We start from the raw sequence: 22,651 nt of genomic DNA, 5'->3' as shown, positions 1-22,651 counted from the left end.
TTTATCCCACCCTTCTCTCTGCAATCATTCATCCTTGTGACAATTCGCAGTTGGCATCATTACTCCATTTGATGGAGGAAAAAGTGTAAACTGGGAATGGGTAAGAGTACTCAGAAATTGAACCTGAATTTTTCTGTTATTAAAGCCGCTACAGTTTAAAGAGCTCTCTTTTGAAATCTATTCTCAGAACAGCCTGTTCATTAACTATTTAAGGACAAGACAACTGAGGTGCAGAGAAGGGGAGGGGCCTGGTTCAGGTCACCCACTCACCACCAAAAGGGCCAGAGTGGAGAATCCAGCCTGGTATCTCCAGACACTGTGCTCTCTCTCCCACACCACACTGCTCCCCTTACACCCCTCCCTTCACAAGTCACGTTCCCCTGCAGCCACGTTTTGGGCACACTCCTGTTCCCACAACCTCAATGCTGGGTTTTAGGACAAAGCTTTGAAGAGCAGTGACTCTACCTACCTCCCCCTCCCTCCACCACCAAGGCAAACATTGTGCTTCAACTGGACACTGGCGCTTCCAGTGAGTTTAACAAGACAGCTCAACTAACAAGTCTGTCCTTTGCTGTAGAATCCCTAATAACTTTTTTGAAGAATCTCCAAAGTGCTGAGGGAGTGAAATCAAATATTTTACCATCTATAAAAGCCAGGGCACTGCAGCGGGTGCACTGCCACTAGCAGAGGGCTTACTCAGAGCAATCATCATTAAATGCAAAAGGTGCCTTCAATTTCAGCCAGAGGGAACGTGGCTGTGAAGGTGGTGGAATACACTGTCAGACATTTACATGCTCAGCCTTGGCCAGAACAGGGCAAGGATTTCAAAGGTTCTGTAATGTTCTAATTCTCCAGCTAAAGATTTTGCTAGCTCAACAAAGCCCAAAATGTATTTAAAGGCCTGTTGTAAATTTGGACACATTACAGCTTGTCAGTACTCTACCTTTCCACATGCAAAGGGCAAGTGATTTTATCAAATTATAGATGGAAAACATTGTCTTCTCCTATTCGAAGCCCAGAGAACCACAATTAGGAAACTGCAAATTGTGCTGTGCCAGAGTTTTTCTGAGCCCAAATGAGATCCAATGTCAAGAGCAATTTGCTTTTTAGGGGGGGAGCCAGGTGCAAAACTTAAGGGGGCACCAAAAACCTCAGTCATCATAAGTAATGTTTTCATGTAATATTTTGAATAAAACACCAAGGTAATGCAAAAAAATCTATAATGAACAAAACAGCAAAATTGTGAATCTAGACAGGATCAGTATAACTGACTATTCCTTTGGCCTCAGGCTCTGATATGGCTGGGCTCCCTCTGTACGCTGTTCTTTCTGAAAACAATAAAACACACCCAGAAAAGAGAAGTGATTTGCCACTGTCACATTGCTGCCAATCCCTAACATATCCAGGTGGAGAGGCCTCTGCACAGTGCTCTTGGGACCCCTGTCACTGTGGGAGGGGTTCCTGCACAAGCCTGTCCTGCCCCAGCCTTGCCCCCTTCCAGTGCTGGTATTACACTGCTGCAGGTGATCTTCACAAAGTTTTAACCTCATCTGGTCACACTTCTGCTTAGAAAGTCATCAAGTTGACAGAGGGGACCAAGTGAGCAGCTGGCAAGCTGAATTCAGCAAGCAACTGTGTTTTGTCAGGCTCCCCGGGTGTTTACAATTAAAATCAGTTGCCCATTTTCAAATTAAGATTTCAGAAAAAATCCAGATGTGTGACTTCTCCTAGCAAAGACATGTCCTGGTGACACTGGGCCCATCTCCCCACAGGAAGTGGAGAAAGCACAAGCTCACCAGTCAGCGTCACCACGTGCTGGGCACTGGTTAAGGCACTGGGGACACAGCAGGGAACCGAAGTGACTGAACACCTGCCCTCATGGAGTTCACATTCCAGTGGGCACACACAATGGACAGAGTAGATCCAATTATAATATGGAAAAAACAAAACAGAAAAAAGAAATAGAAATAGTTGGCCATGGGGGTGAGTGGATCAGTTTTAAACAGAATGGACAGAAAAAGAAGGAAATCCTGACTGGTACAACAACACGGATGGACCTTGAGGGCATTATTAGGTAAGTCAGAAAGATACATACTGTGGTATTACTCACACACGGAAGGAAGCTAAAAGAGCCGAACTCACAGAAACGAAGAGTAGAGTGCTGGTTACCAGGGGCAGGGCAGTGGGGGAGAGGAGGAGACGGTGGTCAAAGACACAAACTTCCAGTTATAAAGTGAGTGAGTCCTGAGTCTCTCACGTGGAGCATGGTGACTATGGTTAACAGCACTGTACTTTATACTTGAAAGTTGTTAGGGGAAGTGGACCTTCAAAGTTCTCACCACAAAAAAAGAAACAGTAATTATGGGAAGGGATGAAGGTGTTAACTCACCTTATTGTGGTGATCCTTTCACAACACATACAAATACATGATCAAATCATACGGTACACTTTAAACTTGTGTATGTTATATGTCAATAAAAAAGCGAGGGTGACATATGGTGGTCCGGGAAGGGCTCTCTAGGAAGTGGACATCTGAGCATAGATCTAATGGAGATGAGGGAATGGGCCCCTGCCCAGGCCTGGGCCACCTCTTCTCATTCCCATCTCTCAAGGAATGTATAATACTGAACATGTCCAGCTTCCTCAACTATAAAATGGCAAACACTCAACAAATAACAAATGTTGACAAGGATGTGGAAAAAAGGGATCCCTAGTGCCCTGTCTGTGAGAATGTAAATTGTAGCCACTAAGGAAAACAGCATGGAAGTTCCTCAAAAAATTAAAATACATCTACCAAGCAACCCAACAATTCTACTTCTGGGTATTTATCCAAAGAAACCCATAACACTAAATAGAAAAGACATATACATCCAAATATTAATTGCAGCACTATATACAATAGCCAAGATATGGAAGCAACCTACGTGTCCATTGATAGATGAATGAATAAAAAAGATATGGTACATATGTATCTTAATACCATGGAATATTATTCAGCCATAAAAAAGAATAAAATCTTGGCATCTTCAACAACATGGATGGTACTGGAAGGACCTAAATGAAATAAGTCAGAGGAAGACAAATATGTGGAATCTAAGAAAAACAAAGCAAATGAACAACAAAACAACAAAAACAGACCTATACAGAAACAGGGACCAAAGAGAAGGTTGGCAGAGGGGAAGGGGTGGGAGAATGGGTGAGAAGGTGAAGGGGAATACAGTCAATAATATTGTGATAAGTTTACATGATGACAAATGATTACTAGAATGAGTGAGGTGATCACACTGTAAGGCATAAAAATGCCAAATAGCTAGATTGTACACCTGAAACTAATATAACAAATATAATATTGTATCCCAATTACACTTAAATTTTAAAAATAAAATAGCAAACACAGAACATATCTGCCCTCATAGGGCTGCTCTGATGGCTAACAGGGACAGTACAAGTAAAGTACTCAGCACAGTGTCAGCCACAGAAATGTTCAGTAAACTTGACACCTGCACAACCACTCCCCACACTGCCTCCCCCATCACCTCCATCCATGGCATCATCTCCTCCACCACCACAGCCATCTCCTCCCTCACCATGAGAACAAGGATAGATAAGGAGATAAGCCCCTTAAACAAACGGGGCTGGTTAAGGCCTTCTTAGGTCTTTCCATGCCCCAACTGACCCACACTCTGCCTCCCAATGGACGTGCTTTCCCCTGGCACAATGACTCCCTCACTATTCCCTTCGTGCCAAAGTAAGAGACTAATCTGTGCTGCCAAGGTGTTAACCAGCTTAAAAAACAGTATCTATTTACACCCCTGTATTTTGCACCAAACTGAAAGGCAAAGACTTCTCCAACACTCAGCATGTGATAGGCAGTACCTGCTACATGTCTGGAGAACCAAACTCTTTCCACCATGACCCACCTGCCTCCCCTTTTCTGATACTTCAGCGATAACATCATATATGAACTACTCACATGTGGAGGCTTGAAAGATCTTTATATATACTACATGCATGTAGGACTCTAAATTTTAGGTCCTACATATTTCAAATAATCAGAAAGCTGAAATAACCAGTTTTTTTATAGTGTCACACTATGATAATTGATGTTCGTAATTATGACCATGAGGAACGGCAAGTTCCTTAACTGCTTTCTAAATTATCGAAGATCAAATTATGTTCAGTTGCATTTTAGCGTTAAGTGTATTTTAATTATATTCTCATTCTTGGAAAATTAGTAACTCACATGGCTGAAATAGATGATCAAGGCAGCTTTGTGAATAAAGTATTCTGAATAAAGCTCAGATTTCAAAAATGTTCTCACAAACCCTAAAATGAGAGTTTTAATTTATATCCTCTCTTTTTTCCAAAAAAGAATGCAGCCACTTATCATAAACAGTTGTATTATGAAATATTATTTTAAAACAACATGAGGAAATAAAAAAGAGAAGAGAGGCAGGCGAACAGATGAAGCCAACAGTAAGGTTAAATTTAAAATATATGCCACAATACCTCCCTTTAGCTAAAGATGAGCCCACATTTGCCTCTGAGCTTCCTAGCAGACAAGGCAAATAAGAACACACAATCAGTGACAACATTCACAGCATCCCAAAGATTTGATTACTTAGTCAAGAGAATCATTCCTGGTACTTACATGTATACCGGAGAGGAATTTCTCTCATGTGGAGATTACTCCCAGAACACACAACATGAGTGATTAATAACATTCTTACCTACATTCTCACAGAAAATACAATGGTGATTTTTCAGTAGGCTGTACCACCTAACACACTAAGGCCAGAGGGCAAAAGCTCAAATGCTACTGAAAATGAGCAAAATAGGCTAGGCCAGGGGAACAGGAGAAGACAATAGGTAGTTAAGGACTAAAAGAAGCTAAACAGTTTGTAGAGCATCTGAAGGAGGAAGCTAAGACTGAGCTCCAGCCAACTGCAGCTGTGTAGGGATATGGGCCTAACACTTCCACATAACCCAGTTTTTTCAATTATGAAATATTTCAAGTATATAAAAGAGTAAATAACACATACTCATACGTACATGTAGGAAATACATAACAGTAATAAAACAAATACCTGTATGCCTCTTGAGATATAGAGGCTTCTAATACTTTTAAGAACGTCTCCCTGTTATCACTACCCTGATTTTTTTTACTTCTCTATTTACTGATGCCTTTTTTAATTGTCTTTTTTCCATAGCCATTTAACCCCTTATACACACCCCTGCCCCCTGCAATCATCACATTCCTGTCATGCCCATGGGTCCTTTTTCCTTTTTGCTAGATCCCTTCCCTGAAAACTCCCCCTCAATAGTTGTCATTCTGCCCTCTATCTATGAGTTTCTCTCTTTTATGCTTGCTAGTTCAGTTTGTTCATTAGATTCCATATATGAATGAAATCATCTAGTAGTTGTCTTTCTCCAACTGGCTTATTTCACTTAGCATAATGTTATCTAGGTCCATCCACACTGTTGCAAAGGGTAAAATTTTTCTTCTTTTTTTTTTATGGCCAAATAGTATTCCATGTGTAAATGTCCCATAGTTGGTTTATCCACTCATCTACTGATGGACACTTGGGAAGCTTCCATTTCTTGGTGATTATAAATAATGCTGCAATGAACATAGGGGTGCTTATGTTCTTTCAAATTAATCTTTTGGGTTTCTCCAGATATATACCCAGAATAAAACACCTAGGAATAAATCTAACCAAGGATGTAAAAAGACCTATACTCAGAAAATTGTAAGACACTAAAGAAAGAAACTGAAGATGATACAAAGAAGTGGACGCACACCATGTTCATGGACAGGAAGACTTAATGTCATTAAAATGTCCATATTACCCAAAGCAATCTATAAAGTTGATGTAATTCCTATCAAGATTCCAATGTCATATTTCACAGAACTAGAAAAAACATTTTAAAGATTTTTATGGTACCACAAAAAGCCCTGTATAGCAACAGTGATCCTGAGAAAGAAGAGCAAAATTAGAAGAATCACGCTACCTAATATCAAACTATACTGTAAGGCCATAGTAATCAAAACAGCCTGGTACTGACATAAAAACAAACACACAGATCAATGGAACAGAATAGAAAGCCCAGAAATAAACCCACACATTTGTAGTCAATTAATATTTGACAGAGGAAGCAAGCACATACTATGGGCTAAACATAGTTTATTCAATAAGTGATATTGGGAAAATGGGACAGATACATGCAGAAAAATGAAACTAGACCACCTTCTTAGACCACACCCAAGAAAATTCAAAATGGGCCAAAGACTTAAATGTTAGAACTGAAACCATAAAGATCCTAGAAGAAAACACAGGTAGCAAAATCTCTGACACTGCTCGTAGTAATATTTCATCGGATATAGCTCCCCAAGCAAGGGAAACAAAAAATAAATAAATAAACAAACAAATGGGACCATATCAAACTAAAAAGTTTTTACACATCAAAGGAAAACATCAAAATAAAAAGACAACCCATGGAATGGGAGAACATGTTTGCCAACACATCTGACAGGGGGTTAATATCCAAAATTTATACAGAACGTAATGAAATTCAGCACCAAAAAACAAACAATCCAATTAAAAAATGGGCGAAGGACCTGAGCAGACACTTCTCCAAAGAGGACATACAGATATATGGTCAACAGACAAATGAAAAGATGCTCAACATCACTAACCATCAAGACCTGCAAATAAAAACCACAATGAGATACCATCACACACCTGTCAGAATGGCTATCATCAATAAATCAACAAGCAACAAGTGCTGGTGAAGATGTGGAAAGAGGGGAACCCTTTTGCAGTGTTGATGGGAATGCAGACTGGTGCAGCCACTGTGGAAAGCAGTATGGAGATAACCTCAAAAAATTAAAAATGGATCTGCCTTTTGATTACCCTGATTTTTAATGTTTATAATCCCCTTGCTTTTCTGAATAGTTTATCCCATGTGTGAATTCCTAACCTATCTCCTGTTCCATTCTACATTTTGGGGAGATATTTATTGTTGTTTTGATTTCTATGCTATGCCACCCTTTAAAAAAATCTACTCTCTTGTTGACTGACATGAGAATTCTGTTGACTGTTTTGCCACTATGAGCGATGTGATGGACATGGCTGTATGTGTCTCTCTTGGTCTATGGGCAAGTGTTTTTCTAGGGTGAGGCTAAAATCTAGATTTTTATGTTGGCCAAACTAATTCCAATTAAAAGAGAACATTCTGTGGACCATCTCTGTAAGTGGAAGAAAAACACACCTGTGGGCTGGTCACTACCGGCTGCTGGTCTGCAGCCTTCCACACAGGCTGACAGCTTTGTGATGAACTATGAAAAAATAATTCTATAGACAGTCAAACAATTCAGGCCATGATCTAGCTTGATTCAAGGAGAAAAGGTCTTTCATGGACAGACCATATGACCTTCAGGCAGGTGTTCATGAACATCATTTCTTAAAAATGAGTTTTTGAAGACTTTTGGATGGCATAAAGTTAGACCTCACAGTCACACAAACCCACGGGGAAGACATGCTGCTAACCAAGGGCAGCTCCCTGCCCTACCAAAGCCTGCTGAGGTGAAGGGGATCTAACAGCTTATTAGGGGGTCACATTATGCACTTGGAAATGGTGCTAACTAGACCAACTGCCGACAATGCCTCTGGAGTAGAAATGTGATTTCAGTGGTAAAGTTATAAAGCTGCTGAAAGTATGATTCCAAGTTTCAAAAATGCATGTTCCAGTCAGAATTGAGTATATCATATTACATATAACATCCATGTTTATATAATTACATAAAAACAAAATGTCTTAACAGACCCTAGTGTCTGAAGTGATTATCTCCGGGATGAATGGTAAGTGAATTTTCTTTTTTAAAGTTTTACTTACATGTATTTTCCCCCAACTATTATGTTACTTTTATTCCTAGTGACATGAGGATGTGACTAATCTTATTACCTTTGATTTGCAATGGCCACGCTCCTAAAGAGCCCAGAATGGATCCTCTTGAAACAAAAACGCTTTTAGAAAATGGTGAGATTTCTTTCAAAATGCTTTTACCTTAAAATGTGGCTCCAAGAGAGTCCACTGTGCTCTGTAAAAGGCATTATCTAATAAACTTTCTAAAATGACAGAGAGAAAATCGTCAACAATAATAAATAGAAAATTACAGTGTCATTACAAAAAAAACATATAGAAGCATGCCTCCTTAACTGTGGAGTTGATTTTTATTTTTATTTTTAGAAACAAACTTCCATGAAGTTTTCATGAAGAACACAGCTAAGCCTCACTTTATTCCTCTGGGAAGTGGCAATCATTGCCCTCACCCCTCATTCGTTTATGCGCACTGCCCGGGCTGTGGCAGGCACATAGAACAGGGCCTGACTCCGAGAACAGAATCCCGTTACCACCACCACCTCCATCATGATGAAGTGGAGAATTATCTAGGTCAGAGCCTGGCAACCTACCATCCACAGGCCAATTACAGCCAGCTGCCTGACTGAGTAAATAAAGTTTTATTAAAACACAGCGATGCCCCTTATCTTACAAACTGCCCAGAGCTGCTTTAGTGCTACCACAGCAGGGCGAGCAGCTACATTACATGTCCTACAACCCCCAAAATGCTTATTATGTGGCCCTTTGCAGAAAAAAGTTTGCTGACCCATGATCTAGAAACTGTAAAGTGCTATATAAAAAGAAAATTGTTATAATTCTGATGTGTCAAAAATATTGTAGGAAATTTACATTTTATTCCCTACATACATAGAGGCTGTTGGCACAAAGTTTCACATACAATGTGGCATTTCAGCTGCTGACAGCCAATTTAATCCACTCAATTTTATCACTTTTCATCCAAATTGACCACCACTTTTGCTTGAAAATATATTCCATCAAAGCAGTTCAAACCTCAAACACCAGGCAGGTCGTTGTTATGCTATTTACAGAGAAACCGATATCTCGTTCTCCTCCTGAGCCACGGCAAGAGGAATGGGGGAATTTTCCATTAATTTTAAAAGCTTTCATGACCAAAGGCAGAAAAGATTTTTCAAGAGAAAAGGGTAATATTTTAGCATTTTATCCAGTTTTCTTCAAAAAGGAAAAATAATTTCTACATGTTATATAGTTTGAATCAGGTTGTTAAACAGAACACTTTTCATTTAGAGGAGAAGAACTGAATGTCAAAGACTCATTTTTGGAAGCATTAATCTCAGCACCTGGAAATGAAAGAGCTGGCACAAGGAAGGCGTTGGTCTTTGTAGAAAAAAGTTTTCAAGTTTTTGTAATGCTGCTCTCCCTGCCCTACCTTTACATGGATATTTCTTTTAAACCATCTGGAGGGTGTGGTCTGGGGAAAAAAATCACCAGAACCCAATTTCAATCTCCTTTGCTAGAGAAATATCATTCTTTGACCTAACCAGCCACAGAGTTGCTGGCATGACCCAGAGAAGAAAAGGAATTGGAGCATCTTAAAGGTTCTGTGAAGGCGAGAAAAAAAAAACTTTTAAAAGGTACTTGTCACTGAAAAAAAAAAAAAAGCGGCTGACAGTTTGTCCTTGCAAAGCTAAGTTCCTGGTTCTGAAAATGGAACCTGTGAGTCACAGTGAGGAAGCTGAGCATACTCAGCTCTCCACGTTACCAGTTTCAGAGGTAAAATTTACCTTCGTGAACGTAAGTTACAGAAAAAGCTGGCTGCTGGTGGGGAAAAAAAAATAGCCACAAAAGAGTTTGTGAGACAGAGTAATTTTCTGAAAAACAAAACAAAGAAAGCTGCGGGCAACTTGGCAAACAAAAGGTTTTTTTTAATCATTTTTTTATTGTTGTTCAAATACAGTTCTCTTCATTTTCCTACCACCACCTTCCCCCGCCTCACCGACCCCCACCTCCCACCCTCCATCCTTCCCCGCTTTGGCCCTGTCCATGGGTCCTTTATACATTTTCCTTAACGACCCTTTCCCTTCTTTCTTCCGTTACCCAACCCCCTCCGGTTACTGTCAGTTTGTTCTTTATTTCAATGCCTCTGGTTATATTTTGCTCATTTGTTTGTTTTGTTGATTAGGTTCCACTTATAGCTGAGATCATACTGTATTTGTCTTTCACTGCCTGGCTTACTTCACTTAGCATTATGTTCTCTAGTTCCATCCATGCTGTAACGAAGGATAGGAGCTCTTTCTTTCTTTCTGCTGCACATAGTATTCCATTATGTAAATGTACCATCGTTTTTTGACCCACTCATTTACTGATCCACTGATTTTTGATTTACTGATGGGCACTTAGGTTGCTTCTTGGCTATTATAAATTGTGCTGCTGTGAACAGTGGGGTGCATAGGTTCTTTTGAATTGGTGTTTCAAGGTTCTTAGGGTATAATCCAAGCGGCAAATGGCTGGGTCAAAAGGCAGTCCCATCTTTAGTTTTTTGAGAAACTTCCATGCTGTTTTCCACAGTGGCTGCACCAGTCTGCATTCCCACAAATAATGTACTGGGGTTCCCTTTTCTCCATGACCTTGACAGCACTTATTGTTTGTTGCTTTGTTTATGATGGCCATTCTGATTGGTGTGAAATAGTATCTCATTGTGGTTTTAATTTGCATCTCTCTGATGGCTAATGATGCTGAGCATTTTTCATATGTCTATGGGCCCTCTGTATGTTCTCCTTGGAGAAGTGTCTGTTCAGGTCCTTCGCCCATTTTTTAATTGGATTATTTGTCTTCCTGGAGTTGAGTTGTATGAGTTCTTTATATATTTTGAAGATCAAACCCTTGTCTGAGGTGTCATTGGCAAATATATTTTCCTATATAGTTGATTCCCTTTTCATTTTGCTGATATGTTCTTTAGCTGTGCAGAAGCTTTTTGTTTTGATGAAGTCCTGTTTGTTCTTTCCTTTATATCCCTTGCTCTGGGGGACGTGTCAGTGAAAACATTGCTGTGTGGAATATCTGAGATTTTCCTGCCTATGTTCTCCTCTAGGACTTTTATGGTGTCATGACTTATATGTAATCTTCTATCCCCCTTGAATTTATTTTTGTGTATGGTGTAGGTTGGTGGTCGAGTTCAGGGATTCTGGCAGCCTCTCTGAATTGCCCTGGCAATGAATCTGAAAAGCACAGGCTCGTGCAAAACTGTAATGGTGGATCCAAGTGAAGCAGGAGGCTGACCTCACTGTCTGCGCTGGCGGAAGGGTTCCCTAAAGGGAAATGGTGACCTCACTGATCATCATTCTGTGAAAGTCAAACCCAGTTCAGGCAGAAGTGAAGAACCACATACTATAGTCTCTGCTACAGCCAGTTTGAGCCAAGGTTTCTGTCACCTGCAACAAAAAGACTCCCGAACAATGTAAGCACCAGCCAGGTGCCAGGATCACGGTAGATGCTGGGACCACAACAGTGAACAAGGTAACACAAGAGCTGCAGTCACAGAACTGACAGCCCAGTGAGAGGCAGAGGGAAAGAATGAGGGAAACAAGAACACAGACAGGACAGGCAAATATACACTACTACACTGTCAGGACTGGGAGAGGCGGCCCGGAGGATGCACTGAGACACCTGGGGCTCACTGCACCCAGACTTCCTCACTGAGAAAGGGTGACTGGAGACACCTTCTAGAACGAGACCTAAAAGGTCAGAAGTTGCCAGCCACAGAAAATGGGGAGGTCAGGGACATGGAGAAAGAGCAGGGTTCCAGATGGAAAACCCAATCTGGGTCAAGCTCTGGAGATGAGTGAGAACATGTGCATTCAGAACCTGAAATGAGCTCAGAGTGAGCTGAGAAGTATGACTGAAGAGTAAGGCAAGAGCTATAATATGCACTTTTATATGTTAGAAATATAAAAAACATGCAATGCTTAAATGAACCGATGGGCGAATGGCACAAGCTGACTGGGGCCACAGTAATTTTTCATTATCCCATCCATGTGCATTGAAGTTGACATCTCCTTTCCCCCCTGTCTCATCAACCTCCCCCCAACCCCCGACCTGTAGGTTCTATAGATCCACACTGCTAGTGATGACTCCTGGATGTTACTGGTGGGGTAGGCTCATGTGACAAATGGGACAGCCCTGTCCCTTCTCCTGCTGTATCCTGAACACTGAGCCTGACCCTGATAGGACAGAGTGTCCTGTGCCCTCTTTAACTGAGACCAGATAACTCCTTCTGTGGGCCTAGGAGTAGCATTAAGAAGCCATTTCCTGCCTTTAAGAGTGAAGCAAATATAAGTTAGGCCCAAAATAGTGTGAGTCTGAGAAGCTGAAAACCAGCCACCATAATTACAACTATTTTTATCCATCACCCAAAAAAGGAGTACTGGATCATTTTCAAGTGTCTCTCTAAGGAAGTTCGTCTATTCATTCTGAAGTACTCCAGAATCCCAGTTCAGGGACGCAACTTGGAAATGGAAGCAGAACGGAACACAAGGGTTGGTGACACTGAGCAAACAGCAGGGTGTACAGCACCTTCATCAATAGAAGGTGGCAACCCCACCATGAACTGGAAAAAAAGATGCCCAAAGGTTTACAAGAAGCATCAGAAGCTGGACAGAAACAAGTGCTAACAAGTCAGGGAGCGTGGGCATGCCCACACAGGAGCACACTGTCACCTGCAGTGGAATGCACCCTGCCTAGTGCAGGGGGTGATGAAAGGCCACGGGAGACAGGAAAGACAGACCTGCCCCATGACAAGGGGGCGCTGCCAATGGTGGAATCTTTTCCTTTACTATACTGGGCTAGTCCCCTAAGTACACAGGAACAGACTGGGGACATCCAATGGGTTCAAGGGACATAGGAATGGGCCTGCTGTTTGAGCAAGTACTCAGGTTTGTTTACATCTATGAGGCTTACATCGTGTACTGTGTCAGCTAGAATTTACTTCTATATCCCTCTTTAGGCCTACACTAATGCCCTTGGGTTTGACAAGCTAATAGCTAGCATGCTTCTCACTGCTTTCATTGCCTTGGTGCCTCTTAGAGTTAAAAGTTAAAGCCAGCCAGGAAGGCCTGATGCCTGTATCTAGCCAGGCATAAAGAAGCATAATGGAATGAGCACCAAGTCCAGAGTGAGAGAGCCAGGGTCATGTCCTGGTGCTATACATACAAGCACTGTGACCTTGGGCAGGTGACTTGTCATCTCCACACTTTAATTTCCTCATCTGAAAGGATACAGCAAACACTAGACAATCCCATGGAACACAATTAGCACAGGACCTAGAAATAGAATAAGCCCTCAACTTATAACTGCTATCACCATCATCATCATCAATGTGTGACAACTGCTTTCTTTAAACATACACCACCAAAATCTAATAGGGCACAGAGTAGCAAGCACATAACAGACCCTCAAAACACACTGGTAGGAAATCCTTCAGGATCAACAAACCAGTTTCTCCAACTACTAAATTACAGTAAAGCAGAAAGGCGGGAAGGAAAGATATAGGTGGGAGAACCAGTCATGACACTTGGATGGACCCCATTTGGGAACTTACTCAAACTGTTGTTTGAAGTGGAAATTTGAATATTCACCAGCTATTTGATGATATTAAGGAACTACTACTAATTTTTAGGTGTGACAATGATATTGTAGGGCTTCTTCTCTTAGAAAAGGGGGCCCTTATACTTTACTAGAAATATATTCCAAAATACTTTGGGATGAAATCAATGTTGTACTTTGGACTTGTTTCAAAATACGATAAGAAGCTGGGAAAGTAGGAGGATGTCCAGATGAAGCAAGACCAGCCCTGAGATGACAGCTGCTGCAGCTGGGTGATGGGTCCATGAGCATTCCTTGTATTTGTCTGTCTATGCTCACACATATTTGAAGTATGCATAATAAAAATATATTTTTTAAATGCTGATTAAGCCTCCTGTGGGAGACAGCCTGCCCCCTTCTCCTTCAGAGGTCACCATTAGGGAACTAGCTCATTCATGCACAAGAGTGCATAGGAGGCCCAGAAACCCACAGCAGTTGTGGAAACCTGCAAGCTGTGGTCACACTTCCTTTTATCAAAACTCGTACATTCCCAAGGGTCAGTGTAGCTGTGCTGCTGACTCAGCCATGGTTGATATTAACTAGAATCAATGTATAAAGCCCAGCAAAGAGCAGAATTGAGAAGCAGAAAAGATGTGGAATTGGCCATCTTGCATGAATTGGATACTAAGGTCTCTTCCTCAGGCAGCTGAGGAAGGGGGGCAGTTAAGTAAGGGGACCCCTGAAAGATGCTCTGTTAAAAGATGTCTCCCTCTGTGATATTCCAATCTGAGATTCACTGGAACTGGCACGGGCCTCCTTTATAAGGCATTTTAATAATACTGTGCTTGTTTTTTTTAAGAGCTCTTATCTTTTGCAGATATATTCTGAAATACTTAGAAATGAAATAATGTGAAATCCTGGATTTGCTTCAAAATAGGAGAGACTGAGCAGCAGACCAGGACAGAGATGAAGCAAGACTGGCCAGGAGTTACTCACTGCGAAAGCCAGGGCACGGGTCTGTGGAGGCTCACTACACTCTTCTATTTCTCTACAAATTTAAGCTTTTCTATAATAAGAAGATTTTAAGAACTCCTTGGAGGTTTGGCCTTGTTAGTCATTGATGCTTTAGTGAGAATTACAGCTAGCCCTCTAGAAAAGAGAACTCCTTAGCAAGTTTCACTCAGACATGACAAACTCTTAAATACTGTTTTGCTGAAGAAACTTTTTCTCCTTACATGAGGTGACATCCTGGTTTCAGTCATTCAACATCATGTGATTAAAAAAATAAATAAAACAAACTCACGTCATACTTTTTATTTTGAGTATCAGTTCAATTTGATCTCAGCTCAGAGTTCTTTACCTGAATTTGGTATTTTATTTAAAAGCCCATCCTTCCTTTGTATAAAAACTGCTCTCAGGCACACTGCGAGTGTTGGGACCCACTGGTGCCGATTATGAAGTCAGTGGCAGTGGTATAACTGCTCCCAAGGTCCTGGCTGCTTCAGGAACTTCTACATTTTATTAAAATGATGATCACATTCAGTCATCTACAGTGTGTAATTATGAATGTATTTTTTACTAGCCTGATGCTTAAGCTTACTTTTCCATTAATAGTAACTCTGTCATCATAATGAGAATAAATGTTGATAATATACCATTTATGTCACCCATGAGCAAAAATTCAGGGACTAAATACACTCACAGTGTAAATGATAAGTATCCTAAAATTTGAAAAATCAATCAGCAGCTAGCAGATTCAGCAGCGGGGGTTCCTGCCCCCTGGGAGGAAGTAAAGATCTGTTTGCAAAGAGTGGACTGGCAGTACTGACGCACAGGGCCCCCAGGCCAGCAAACAGCAGGGGCAAAGCAAACGTGGGGCAGGTTCCAGAGGGCAGGACAAAGGAGCCCTGGTAAGCAGAGAGTGGAATGGGGAAATGAAAGAAAATGACACCTGGCAACCACGCTCAGGTACAAACCTGCATATGAGCTGGGGGTCTTTAGAGGTTAAGTAGCAGAAGCGGATTGTATCCTGAACTAAAAAGGAATTACTGTAACCAGTCAGGAAAGTGAGAGAATCTGGCTCGGAGAAGAGAATGTAACCACAATGGCTCTGGCAAGCTCAACACAAGAAAAACTGGCTAGGTACCAGGATCTTCCCAAGCATTTTTGCTATTCTGAGTAAGTCAGGAGTTAGAGCCCCTCTTGCCCTGGCTCAGGTCACACGCCCATCCCTGGGCCACAGGAGGGCAGAGGACTTAGACTTACTCCTCCACCAAGACAGTAAGCAGTGGTGGAGAGCTCATTACTCCAAAGGAAACCAGGGAGCCAGAGGCACAGAGAAACCGTCTGTCTACTACAAGTACTGAGCCAGGTTCTCTACATTTAATTCTCAAAGCCACCCTACTAGTTTGTACTACTGGCTACATTTTGCTGACGGAAACAATGAGGCTTGGAGAGGTCAGGTGGCCTGCCCAGGAACACAGGGCAGTAAGTGACAAACCTGTACTCAGTCTGCCTGATGTGGGATGCCGTGCGCCCTGGAAGCCACCAGGCTGCAGAGGTGGTAGCAAAGAGAAGCAAGATGGAAGTCCAAATGCCACTAACATTTTACATTTTTTTCAATGGCTACTGCTGGAAAATAATAGAAAAGTCTCTGGAGGTGAATCTAAACCAAAGGAATTATACTTAAAAGAGGTAAAGAAAATTTTAGAACAGATCTATCCTGGTTGTGTCCAATAACTTTTATCTTCAAAATGCATGGTAAGAACAAGTCTATTTCCTCTGATGTCTAGACGGATGGGAAGTTTACAAAAGAAATTCCAAGTGTCATTACTAACAATCCCAAAGAAAAAGGGAAGGACATTCTAGAAGCTCCACTTAGGTGCACAAACTCTGCAGAACTGCTGTTAAAGACAGGGCACTAGGACCCCAGGAAGCAGGCATGACTCTACGCCTGCCCTTCACCCCTGCTCCCTGATGATCATGATGGATCTGTCTACTTAACCCACTGAGAGCTGGGAGCTTGCTGAAGACAGCATGGTGTCTTGTTTGCCTTCATAACCTAGGGCCAGCCTTGGGGTAATATAGAGCTAATGATACTCATAGGTGAAACATCAATGACTTTGCAGTCAAAGAAAGACGAACTCGAAAGACGAACTCAAATCCAGGGAAGTAAATGCATTTGAGGAATATGTCTGCTACAACCTCGGTTATTTGTGGCTCATATCCCAGAACCATCAACCCTACCACTCTTGGGGTAGGGGAAGCCACTGAAAATGGAGAAAGGAAGCTCAAGCTGGGCACTTAGAAGGTACTCAACAAATATGGGCTAAATGAGTTGGTAGCACCTATCTGTCTGTTACCTTCTCCAGGCTCTCCAAACTAAACTTCCCCCCTAAAATTGAGTGCCAGAGAAAAGTGTGCCTCCTCTAAAGAACCCATGTTTCCTTTTATCAGATATCCAGCCCTTCCCACCAGGATGCTCTGAGCTATAGCAGGGCTTTGGTACAAGTTGCTTTCAATCTTGGGTTCCAGAAGTTACATCTATCACTCTTTAAACATTACTCTAAACAGCTGAATCCACTCAATAGACTGTGATTCCATTCAATATTTATGGACTGCCTACCATATGCCAGAGCTGTGTAAGGCAATGAATATACAATTTAAAAGATAATGTTCCCAAGCACCTCAAGGAGCTCCCAGCCTGTGATCTACTACAATATGCTTCAGAAGCAGGTAATTCCAACCACAGGGGACACATTCACTCCCTTCTTCTGCAGTAACTAAGGGTGTATGAGGGTCCCCCTCCCAGCACAATTTCAAACTGCAGTGGCGCATTTCTGTTCTCTATAGCTGGGTTTCCTTCACAGCTCCCTTCATTCATTCTTTTAAACGTGACTTGTATTCTCTTCTGTCAAGTTCACCTTTTGTTTCTTAAATAAGCTCACCCTTCCAGAGCAGAGCAGGATTTTGAGTTTGAGCTCTGGGGCTGGATGCCCTGGGTGATTTGAATCCAGTTCTGCTTCTTACCAGCTGGAAAATCTTAGGCAAGTTACTTAACTTCTCAAAACTCCCTCTGTGAACATTTGTCTCCCTCACAGGATGCTGCTAAGGATTACATAAGTCCATCTATGTAAAAGCCTTACCATGCTGCCTGGAAATAGAAGTACACACCTCACAGCTAGCTGCTAGTACTACAGTGGCGGATATATAATGAGTGTTTTTATACTAATGTTTCTCCCCTGCCAGATTAACCTTTGCCTGCCAGCATTCTCATTCCCTTCTTGTTTTTAAAAGTTAACCCTCACAGAGTGTCAAGAACAATCTTTCTAGCTCCAGTCTTTGGCCCCTGATGCTCCCCAGATACCGAAAGATGTCTTACAGTGTTGACTTTGGGTTCTGAGCTGCCTGGGACGCTGGATTCCAGGTCACCGAGCTTGCATACATAGAATGCAGTGTTTGTGTGCAGGTGGGCAAGGTGGTTTCAATGCTTTGAGAAACACCTAAAATAAGAACATTCAGGAACTCCTTTTTATTGGGATGAATCACAAAAGAGTAATTCAACTGTGAGGTACTTGAAAAGTCATATTATTTAAATTAAAATGTTTCTTCTTTCTTTGCCCTTCTGAAATGGAAAGAGAAGGACATCAACTTCCCCCCCACATATTTTCATTACTCCACTCCAACATGTGTTTACAACTCTTTCTTGTTAAAAGCCAACCCATTAATAAAATGACAAGCCAAGCATCACACACACACACACAAAAAAAAAACATTGTAAAGAGCTCGATTAATGCTAATGTAAAGGGTTCAGCAAAAGTCTTATTGTAATGAAAAGCTAATAATATTCACAGATGAAAGATCACTGACAGAAACTCACTATGCAACCAAACTAAAGAAAAATCAATCTGGGTTAGTCAATTCCATGGAAGAAACATCTCTGCTTCAGCCTCACATCTCAGCCTGTTGACTACAGCCATCAGCTCTGTTGCTCCCGGGGTTAGGGAATCACAGACGCACAAGGAAGGAAACTCAGGCCAGCAAGGGAAATCTCCACTCCCAACCACGGCCCCCTCTGATGTGACAGCTTGACACTTGTCTCGCTGGCAGCTAACAAGAGCAGCAATGCCAGTGGGTCTGACAGTAACTGGCTATACACTTAGATGTGTATACATACACAAACACACGTCTCATAATAAATACCACCCTGTGACCACCATGACATATACACACACCTATATATATTTTATAAACTAGTTACCTAATCGAAAACTTGCCTCTCTGCTTTACCATTGAGTATGGTGATAGTGAATGGTTTATAAAGAATATTTTTATCAGATATCAATGATCTTTGTTATCAAATAACTTTTTAGTACCTATCAAGATCAATATCTGTTCTTTCCTTTGATCTACCAATGAGCTGACTTGATGAATTTCTTAACATTAAGCTAATCCTTGAAATATTAAGTAAATCCTACCTTTATGTGGATTGTTCCTTTCATGTGTGACTGAATTTGATTAATATCTTTCTAGAATTTGTATGCATCTATAAACAAATGAGATGAGTCTATACTATTGTTTCTTACGCTATTTTTGTCAGGTTTTTTTGTATCAAAGTAAAGCACACTTAAACCAAGATACCGAGATAGAGATGTATGTATGGATATACATATATAAATACAGATACAGGTATAGATATAGATAATGATTTAAGGAAATTAAACACCAAAGGGCTTTTGTGCACTTAAAGGGGTTCCTAGGAATCACCATTACACCATCCAGGCTTGCTACCTTCTAGGGAAACAGCCCTTTAATTAGTCCCACAAGTTCTTTGGTGCTCTTCAGGCAATTTGCTTCATCTTCAATTAATTTTGATAATTAACATTATCCTAGAAAATAGTCCATTTCAACCATATTTTCATATTTATCAGCCCCAAGTTGTATGTGATATGCTCTCCTGTTTTTAATACTCTCCAAATCCAAAGGTACATTTGTTTTCTTATTTTTAACATTATATATTTGTGTTTTCTCTGTTATTTCCTGGCAAAATATATACACTATGTCAATTAAATAATGTGTTTCAAAGAACCAGCTCTCACCTCTCTTTATTAAGTGCAATGCTTTGACTGCTTTGCCAACACCTGTTTAGCAGACTGGGCCCAGTTCTGGGAAGCCCCCGAAACAGCCACTATCAGCAGCAAGGGCAGTCTCTTCCAGCCTTACCTCAATGAGCTTTCTTTCATAGGAGCTGGCGAGTTCCTCGGCAACCTCTCCTGGCTTCTGCTCAGTGACTGTGACTTCCCCATCAACGTTCCAAAGGTTTGGTACAACTTTAGGAAAAGAAAGACATTCCATAAATATTTTCACTATGCAACCAAACTAAAATCAAAAACTATTCTTCCAGAAAAAAAATCTCCTTTAACAAAAGGCTTATCCAGTGAAGAAAGCTCTTTTTAAGGGGGAAAAGGATCACTATTACTAATTACTTCAACATGGCAACATTTTCACACAATGCAATAAAGTGAATGATAATGTGTATTTAAAAATGGAAGAACTGTCACAGAGACAGATGCACAGGAGTCTGGGGAATAATCTTGTCACTACTTCCCACTCCAGGGGAAAATAGGCAATGCGTTGACAAGACATAAGAGCCTATACTTGCATCTTTTACGTAGGTCAATTTCTTTTTCTCCAGCGAAAAGCTTTCCAGTGAGGCTGTGCCTGCCTATAGCCCCGGGGGGAAATGGTAGTGGGGGTCAGAGTACAGGCAGAGCCAGAAAGAGTTGGCATTGATAAATTGTACTGACACTGAAAGCAAGGCGGCTTCTGATAAAACCCTGAAACCAGTGCATAATGGCAACTCAAAGACATCTTAAAGAGACTGGCACCCAGGGCAGTGCAGGAATTAGCAGGGTGTTGGGAGATGAAGTTAAGAGAAGAGTAAAGGTCATGGAATTCAGGTTAAGAAGCTTTGACTTCAAGAATAGATGTTAAATGTTTTACAGGCACACTGACATTTGGAAAACAATGTTTTAGGAAGATTAAATGATAAACAGATGAGACCTGGGTCTGTTTTAAGATAAGGTATAGGCTAGTATAGGGTACATTCTCAATAAATATTTGTCCTGTGAGATGAACACACACAGGAAAGATGGAGGGATAACAAAGCCCAGGTATGCTACAATAGAAGCTTGAATTAGGATGTTGGCCTTTATGGAGGTTTGACATTGAAAGTGGGGAAGATAGTCAAACGGTCCAAGGGAGTAGGAGGGTATAGGCACAGACTGAGTCAGTGAAAAACAGGATTTAGTAAATGCTCTTGAACACAATACACTGTGTGTTCTCTAAAGCCAACTGAACAGAGTGGATCCCATCCCAGAGGGCTTTACTATGTGAAATTTAAAAATTTAAAAAAAAAAGCTTCTATTACAAAAATTAGCATGGTAGACACCAATAGGTATTTTTGCTTCTAGGTATGTATCTATATATGCTTAATTTGTAGAGAGCACTAAATAAATAGAAAGAAACTAAAAATAAGCCAGATAATTCCCCAAAAAGTAGAACAAGAGCAGGAAAGAACTGCTGAGCCAACAGTTAAGAAAAGGACTCTGTGGCATGCATTAGGAACACGGATCAGCCGCAAGTCTGAAAACCAGCATCAACCACACAGAGCCCATTTCCTGGATGATCTTGGAGGTGAAACTCCTGGGTGCCCTGTTAAAGTGTGATGAGGAGGTAATGAGGCAAAAGAAGAATCTAAGGTTAGCCCTGTAGTGACAGGGATTTGAGAGACAAGGGGATGGGGTGGAAGGAAGTGGCATGGAGAGAGAAAGTGAAAGTGGGGAAAGGCTGAGCAGAAATGAGGGTCCATGAGCCTGAAATGACCTGTGGCCCCACCTCCAGCTCTTCATTAAGCCTCTGTCAGACCACAACTAGGTAGAACCCACAGAGGCAGCCAAGCCCCAGACAATACAGCACATACTGGAATGAAACCCTAAGCTGTTCCCCCGCTCCAGTAGAGACTACAGGTCCAGCCTCTCCTGCAGGGAGTGACCAAACAATCTGAAGCCTGAAATAGTATTCAGAAAAAATTCAAAGAACTTCCAATTAAAGTTGACAGACTCGATACTAATTTGCATTCACATCCTCTCAGAATCCCATTAAAATACCAATTTATAAAATCCTTTCTGAAGGCCTCAACCTTAATGAAAAAGAGAATGAGAGAAGAAACAAGACAATACAATTTTAGAAACTAAGGAGCAGGTAGATAACTGGTAAGTAACTTGCCAGACCTGAGAAAATTTTATTCTTAGCTGAAGGTAGGCAACACCAAACACCGTATGATTAAAATGGAACAACTTGCAAAAAGCTCATCGACTGCTGATACAAGTCACTTCTGGAGGTGGGAATGAACATGGGGGGCTAAGAAGCAATTTAAAAGAAGACTAAGGATTCATTCTCTGGAAAAGGTGTAACAGTGGTTTGAACTGACTTGAAGGCAAAAACAGAGAGGAAAAAAATAAAACACACTGAAATTTTGAGATTCTTCCATCTTCTTCCCACCCTTGTCTTCCATTTTCAGAAAAACAATAGCCAACCTATACCTCTAAGCAAGGGAATAGAAAGTATTTTCCTGTGAATCTAACTGAAGAGAAAAGACCCGAAGAGACCACTTTGGGGTAGAAGGGGTTTCTCCAGTGAAATAGCAGAGCCAGATCATCCCACCAAGAAATGATCACAGAGTCTTAAATCAGCTTCTTATTACCCCACTCCTGCCTCTGAGTAGACAGCCAGAAATCACCTTCATTTGAGACAAGCACCTTAAATGGAAAAATAGCGGCCAGAATAAACAGAGAAAATAACTTGTAGGAAAGAGACACAGTTTAGGGAGAAGTATACTTCAAAAGCAAATGATCAGTAATATTCCCAGAGAGAGAGGAGAAGATGGTGTAGTTGAGAAACAATAATAGGGAAATACTTTAAAAGGAGAAAAAAATGGCACAGAGAGAGCAAAGAAGCTCTTTTGGAGAGTGAAACTGTGATGGCCAAAATGGAACACTAGATATAAAGACCAGGAGGTAAGAAAATTTCCAGAAAATAGAGCCAAAGGATACCAAAGTGAAAACTGGAAATGAAATGAAGAGTTACCACATGAGAAGAGTTCAAAAGGAGGTGGAGGAGACAACACAGA

General features: G+C 41.2%; 1 protein-coding gene across 2 annotated transcripts in view; it reads right to left on the bottom strand.

The window, feature by feature from the left end:
* Nucleotides 1-22,651, bottom strand: part of SNX29 (sorting nexin 29) — a 564,444-nt gene that overhangs the window by 249,295 nt on the left and 292,498 nt on the right. For both annotated transcript variants that reach the window (XR_006783480.1, XM_045819397.1), the window contains exon 15: nt 19,684-19,790. Coding sequence is in view for 1 of the 2 variants with exons in the window: in XM_045819397.1 (XP_045675353.1) it covers nt 19,684-19,790 (107 nt within the window). In the remaining variant the exon portion in view is untranslated. The remainder of the gene's footprint in view (nt 1-19,683; nt 19,791-22,651) is intronic.

Source organism: Phyllostomus hastatus, unplaced genomic scaffold (genome assembly GCF_019186645.2).
Source record: "Phyllostomus hastatus isolate PE091 unplaced genomic scaffold, TTU_PhHast_1.1 phas_scaffold_385, whole genome shotgun sequence".
NCBI classification, from domain to species: Eukaryota; Metazoa; Chordata; class Mammalia; order Chiroptera; family Phyllostomidae; genus Phyllostomus; species Phyllostomus hastatus.
This window is presented reverse-complemented; position numbering and strand designations above follow the sequence as displayed.